The sequence below is a fragment of the Lepus europaeus genome, chromosome 10 (assembly GCF_033115175.1).
Source record: "Lepus europaeus isolate LE1 chromosome 10, mLepTim1.pri, whole genome shotgun sequence".
In the NCBI taxonomy this organism is placed as follows: Eukaryota; Metazoa; Chordata; class Mammalia; order Lagomorpha; family Leporidae; genus Lepus; species Lepus europaeus.
In genome coordinates this window covers 113126399-113133041 of record NC_084836.1, presented here as the reverse complement: position 1 = coordinate 113133041, position 6643 = coordinate 113126399, and the positions used below count along the sequence as shown (strand labels likewise).

The 6643-nt window shown below is 57.7% G+C and overlaps 1 protein-coding gene across 3 annotated transcripts in view; it reads right to left on the bottom strand.

The window, feature by feature from the left end:
* Positions 1-2861: 2861 nt before the first annotated feature.
* The window catches only part of EYA2 (EYA transcriptional coactivator and phosphatase 2), a 208932-nt gene continuing 205150 nt past the window's right edge, over positions 2862-6643 (bottom strand). For all 3 annotated transcript variants that reach the window (XM_062204297.1, XM_062204298.1, XM_062204296.1), the window contains 2 exons: positions 6496-6596; positions 2862-4925 (listed from right to left, as the gene is read on the bottom strand). In XM_062204297.1, the coding sequence (XP_062060281.1) occupies positions 4845-4925; positions 6496-6596 (182 nt within the window). In that variant the 3' untranslated portion in view covers positions 2862-4844. The remainder of the gene's footprint in view (positions 4926-6495; positions 6597-6643) is intronic.

Sequence of the window (6643 nt, the reverse complement as noted above, 5' to 3'; positions counted from 1 at the left end):
TTTTTTTAAATGGACTGCTTCTGGTGTCTGTCCCCAGAAGCTCAGGCAAATCCCGACACATGGGCACAGCTCTGGGGCTAATGCAGGATGCAGGGGCTTTGTCCTTGGCCCCACATGCTGCCCTGACTCTGCCAGGTACTGCGCTCTGCAGGGGCGGGGAGGGGAGAGGGGAAGCGGCACAGCTTCTCTGCTGTGTGCCCGGGGCCTTGCTCAGACCCCAGTCGGCTCCCCAGGCGGAAGTGCAAGGCAGGGGTGACTGTGGATTCCCTGTGAGCATCAGGGCGCACCTCGTGGCGGCTCGCGGCTGGCTGTGCCGGCACCTCTCTGCAGCAGCCTCTCTGGCTTCCTTCCTCCTGTCCCCCGGCGCCTTTGCTGTGTTTCCACGTCTTTCTTGAACGTCCACCAGTGAGACCCCTGGCAACGTGGTCCTTTTCTTGCTCTCCCAGGGCAGAGCCGCTGCGGTTGGCTCTACCTTGTTCAGCCATCCGGGTGCTCCCCAGTCTTCATTTTCACACAAGTGACGGCCACAGTCATTGTCTTCTTGCACGGAGTGGTAACTGGAGACATTTCTAAATCGATATCATTTTTACTGGCTTTTCCATCTTTGTTACTTCATTTGAAAGGAAGGGTGTGAGGGAGAGATCTCCCACCTGCTGGTTCACCCTCCAAATGCCTGCAACGCGCACGGCTGGGTCAGGGCCTGGAACTCAGTCCAGATCTCCCGTGTGGATGGCAGGCACTCGACCATTGAGCCATCACGTGCCTCGTAGGTGTGCATTAGCCGGAAGCTGGAGTCGGGACTCGCACCCCTGTTGATGTGGGATACGGGCACCCTACCTGGCAGCTCAACTTCCAGGTCAAATGCCTGCCCTGCAACTTGGCTTTGGTCTTTGCTTTTTTATAAAAATGTTTTTGAAGTGACCAAATTGACTGATATCTTATTTCCGAAGACCATGCCTCCTTCAGCTTGGCCTGCCGTGTCTAGAACACTGCCATTCCGGGTGCTCCGCTTGTTCCTGGCGAAGACGCGGCTTTGCTATAGTTGGTGGTCACAGGAAGGTCTATACTGGGTTCCTTAGCGGAAACCAGAGCCTATGTGGGACGTTAAGACTGATATGTGTATATATAATATATATTTTTATAAATAAATAAATATTTTTTTGACAGGCAGAGAGAGAGAGACGGAGAGAAAGGTCTTCCTTCTGTTGGTTCACCCCCCAGATGGCCGCTACAGCCAGCATGCTGCACCGATCTGAAGCCAAGAGCCAGGTGCTTCTCCTGGTCTCCCATGCGGGTGCAGGGCCCAAGCACCTGGGCCATCCTCCACTGCACTCCCGGGCCACAGCAGAGAGCTGGCCTGGAAGAGGGGCAACCGGGACAGAATCCGGCGCCCCGACCGGGACTAGAACCTGGTGTGCCGGCGCCGCAGGTGGAGGATTAGCCTAGTGAGCTGCAGCGCCAGCCTATATAATATATATTACATATTATACAAGTTGGGATGCTTTTGGCTGCAAGTTACTCAGGAAATCAGAACTCGGAACACTTGAACCACAGCACGTGTATGAATGTGTATAATACATTTGATCTGGGTCTCTTTCCTAGGTCCTGGTCCTTGGGTGAATTAAGCAATGCTTTGTCAATGGAAATCTGTGTTTACAGCCTACACTCTGCAAATGTCAATTATTGGTTACAAACAGAGTTGACAGGACTGAGTTTTGCATCTGGGGCAGGTGCGAGGTCACATGTCCCTGAGTCTTTGAGTCAGATGAGCCAGGGAATCGGTGAATTTCCGGGTTGGTTTGTTTAAACTGCTCTGATTGTATTTCTGTCTTTGGCAATGGGAAAAAAAAAAATCCCAGTGGGAGTTGTCTGACTTCTAAAGCCTTTGGAAAACTCTGCTCCTTCGTGCTCAGAGGCTGATCTTGGACTTCTGTGGGTCCTGAGGGCTCCATCTGCTGGACAGCTCGGCAAGTCCCCGAGTCACGCCCGGACTTCGGACAGGCCCAGGGCTTTCGTATGTGAGCTCTGAAGAGTTCATTTACGCTACGTCTCAGAGTGTTCTGCAGGGCGCACACTGCTGGACAAACAGTGAAATTGGCAGCGCGGGCCCACAGCATCGCGGATACACACCCATCCGCCCGGGCAGCGCTCAAGTGCTGGGCAGTGAGGGACACGGGTGAGAAGGACGCTAGCCTGGCCTCCCAGCGGCTCCAGCTCATCCAGAATTCAATCCAAAATGTGTACTTAGAAACTGGCCGGTGAGCTTGCCAGAGCCAGCCTTCAACGTTCAGCCACCACGGCAGAGAAGCAGCTGGCCACTCCGATGGCGTAAGTTCAGGGTCAAGGGGAAGATCTGTCTGTTTCACCCCAAATACCTTCCTGTGGCTGAATTCTATGCATATTAGAGTTTCTCATGAAAGACAGTCAAAAGAAAATGCCTTTTAATAAGTAATTCACTCTTTATTCGACTTTAAACAGAGTTTTCCTGGATCGCAGTCTTGATGTGAAGGGGAGGATGGACGGATCAAGATTACAAGTGGGTGCTGGGCGGCAGGGGGTGCCCTGGAGTGCACATCACAGTCTCCCCTCCACTTCAGCCGGAAAGCAGCTCGTCCAGTAACTCGCTGGTCTTTCTCCAAGAAACAAGAGCGGGCAGATCGTCCTGAGACCGACCCAGGTCCACCAGGCAGCATCCGCCCAGGTAAGCATCTCACTTCACTCCCATTTTACTGTCCATGAGTCTGAACATTTAACCATTTCAAATCCACACATCCAATCATCGTATCATTATTATCAACCGTCAATCATTCCAGCCATTTACCCATCTAAACTTCCACTTTTTAAATTTTTTTTTTTTTGGGGGGGGAAAGAAAAATACTTATTTGAGAGAGAATGAGTACAATGACCAGGACTGGGCCAGGCTGGAGCCAGGAGCTTTATCCAGGTCTCCCACATGGGTGCAGGGGCCCAAGGACTTGGGCCATCCTCTACTGCTTTCCCAGGCCTTTCCCAGGGAGCTGGAGCAGAAGTGGAGCAGTTGGGACACAACCGGCACCCACATGGGATGCCAGCATCGCAGGCAGCAGCTTTACCTGCTACGCCAAAATGCCAGCCCCCAAACGACTACCTCCTAACGTGTCATCCGCCCACCTAATTGTCCATACTTTCATAAAGTACCCATTCCCTTAGATGAAAAATCACCACTCATTCACTTCACCATTAACTATCCAGTCACCATCTTGTCATTCCAACAGTTCTCCATCCATTTATCCACTCACCCTCCAATCCTCCAGCTGTCCACTCGCCTTCCAGTTGCCCAACCATCCAATCCCCTTACCAACAGCCCTCCTACCCACCCTCCCGATGATCCAATCACCCACCCACGCGTTGTCCAAACACCGCGTCACTCACCCGGTTACTGGACAGTGACTCCAGTTCTACGTCTATCCTTCCTCTCTCATCTATGTCTGCTTGGGTCAGGATCTGTGGTCCTGCGCGCACAGATGACACCAGCAGGACCCACTCCCCAGTGAGCTCAGTCTAGTGGGGCCATCTCCCCCACCCCTCCCTCGGTGATGGCTTCCTAATGGTCAGAATTCTAGCTCTGATGAGTCGTCTCCCATCTTCACTGATGCAGGTCTCGGCCAACTGCTAACCCTGGGTTCCACCAGCACAACAGAGGGAAGAGCTTAACACCCAATCAGGTGGAGCCAGTTCCCACCCTTTCCTCTATGAGCGATGACAGGGCTCAAGATGTCCCCCCACCCCTTACACTGCACCTCATCTCCCACGCACGGGAAGGCGAAGCCCCATCACGGGAATAGCAGCCGCTTGTATTTGCCATCCCAGCCCCCGGCCCCCTAACTGCACCAAAGCTCATGGGTCTTTCCCTTTGGGGGACCTTTCCTCTCTAATTTTCTGTGCATGAGGGAATCCAGCACAGGGAGCCCAGGATGGAGGTTCGGCCGACGAGGCACAGTCCTGGGGCTTTTGCAGGGCCACTTGGTGGAGGTGCGCTCTGCCTGCCGCTGCGGTTCTGCCGACAGACCCTCGCAGCCATGGTTAGCGCAACAGTGAGGCGCCTGCGGAGGATGCCGGCCACGGGAGAAAGCCCTCTGGGCGCCTGCCTCCAGATGTGCCTGGCGAGACATCCCCCAGGGCTCCTGGAGCCAGCTCTGTCTCTCTGGATCCGCCAGTTTGAGCTGAGGTTCAGCCTTGAAACGTCCCGGAGTGAACCTACACATTCAGAAGCCTCAGTGGGGCCGGAGGAACCGCTCCCTACCGCACCGCAGGATGTACAGGTGGTTTTATTGGACGCCTTTTACCCGTCCCAAGGGACCGCTTCCTTCCCAGCAAACAAGATGGTGGCATAGGCAGGTGCACTGCCCTAGCACGAGAAGCAGCAACGGTCCTCCCGGCAGCCCCAAATGGCCTCCCTCAGCAACGCTCAGAGACCCTGGCGAAGACGCTTACGCTGTGCACCAGCCCCACGCCAGCCCAGAAAACAAACACCGAACCGACGACTAGGGAAACCAGCAACACAGGCACAAGAGCAGAATACCGAGTGCCAGGTTAGTCCATAAATTAAAAAAAAGAAAAAAACCCTGTCCCCTCGTCCTCACGGCGCCCCCCACCCCCACCCCATCAGCCATTCCTTGCTTTTGTTCTCTGGGACGGGTAGAAAAGTCTGGACTTGGAGCCAGCCCTTTGCCCGAAGTCGGCGATTCCAAGGCCAGTGTCGGGTACTGGGCGTGTGGGGACTCCGGCTTCGGAGATGGACCCTGCACCATGCGTCCTCCCTCGGGGGCTCGGCGCTCTCGCGGGAGGCCTGGGCGGCCGTGCTGCTATAAGTACTCCAGCTCCAGGGCGTGCCGCAGCGCCTCCAGGTCGGCATGGCAGGATATCCGCCAGAAGGGCATGTTGTGCTGGAAGAAGACACCGGCATGGGTTACGGCGGCCCTGCGGCCCCCAGCCCACTCCTCCCACACCTTGAGCCTCGGCGGGTGCTCCCTGCACGGCTGGGCGGACCAGCATCTGGCCTCCGTGGGCACCAGCGTGGCCTTAGGGGTGCACCGGCGTGCCCGCTCCCCCCACACCTTGAGCCTCGGCGGGTGCTCCCTGCACGGCCGGGTGGACCGGCCTCCGGCCTCCGTGGGCGCCAGCGTGGCCTTAGGGGTGCACCGGCGTGCCCGCTCCCCCCACACCTTGAGCCTCGGCGGGTGCTCCCTGCACGGCTGGGTGGACCGGCCTCCGGCCTCCGTAGGCACCAGCGTGGCCTTAGGGGTGCACCGGCGTGGTGGTGCACCACCTGGGGGTGGGGGGAAGGGCCTCCTTCGAACGCTTTCTCGCCCTGCAGAGCTCACGCTGAGATGCAGTGCCCTCTGTGAGGGCGGAGGGGAGGGCCTAGGCGAGCAGTCCCAGGACTCGGGCCTCGTGAGCAAGTGAGTCGTCCACCCGCCTGCTGCACAGGCCATGGGCGCTCTGCCCTGTAACCCATGTGGTCACTCGCCCATGCGGTGATGCCCATTCCTGCTGCCCCTGCTCCGGCCATGTCCCTGTGGATCACCTGTCTCACTATCATTTACGTAACGTTTTCTTCTAAATCCTTCTTTCGGAAAGTTAACTATGCTTCAGAGAGAAGTGTTCAGCGTAAAAGCTGAAATCCTTCCGATCCCTGGAGGACAGTGATGGTGCACGGTAGGTGCTTGGCCGCGGGCTGCAGTCTGGGACCCACGCTCCCCCAGCCACTGTTTCCGACAGGAGAAGGAACATGGAGGGTGGTGGGGGGTGTCACAGGCCAGGAAGTCCTGCAGGCTTGGGCTCCGGGAACGGGTGTGGCCTTCCAGGCTGCCCTCGGGGACCCCTCTCTCAGGCCCTAGGGGCCTCTGCTCTCCTGGGCTCCATCTGCTGCGACCCTGAACGGTTCTGCACGTCCTTGGGATTTGTTGCCAGGGAGCAGAGGGGAAAGCAGGCCCCCAGATGCAGCTCTGGGCTTCCCAGGCCTCCCCGGAGGCGCTGCTGACAGCTCCAGGCCCGGGCCTCCGGCAGCTGTTTCTTCTCCAAGCGCAGGGCTGCAGCCCCCTGAGCCCCCCTGCCCTCTCCTCACAGGCCCGAGATCGCAACTGCGGGATTTTCTGTTTCATTAGCTTAATGCTGTCTTTATTAACTGGGAAGGGTTCCTGGAACATGCGATCAGCGGGGACGACATAAAACACACACACGTGCGCCCGCCGCCCGCCCTGCCCGGGGTCTCTGGGCTCCCGGGCGGTGTCTCAGAAACAGCCCAGGGCTACCAGGGGCGGCGGGGATTTGCAGAAGGAAATTGCTCAGGATGCTTCTGCGATTTGCAAACGGGCCTGGAGTGGCGAGCAGAGCGGCCCGGAGGGAGAGGGCTCAGCCAGCCGCGGGAGGCGGGGGCAGACCTCGCACGGAGCCCACCAGGCCTGCTAGGGGGCTGGGGGGAGACAGGGACGGCTGGAGGGCCGCAGGAAGTACCTTTTTCGCGCCTTGCTCCTCCTCCACCCCGTCGCCGATAACGATGTAGACCGCTTTCCTCCCGAACCTCTGCATGATTCTCTCGAAGCAGCTCTCCTTCCCTGCACCGGGGGAGCAGACGAGGCTGGAGCTCGCCGAGGCCTGGGGC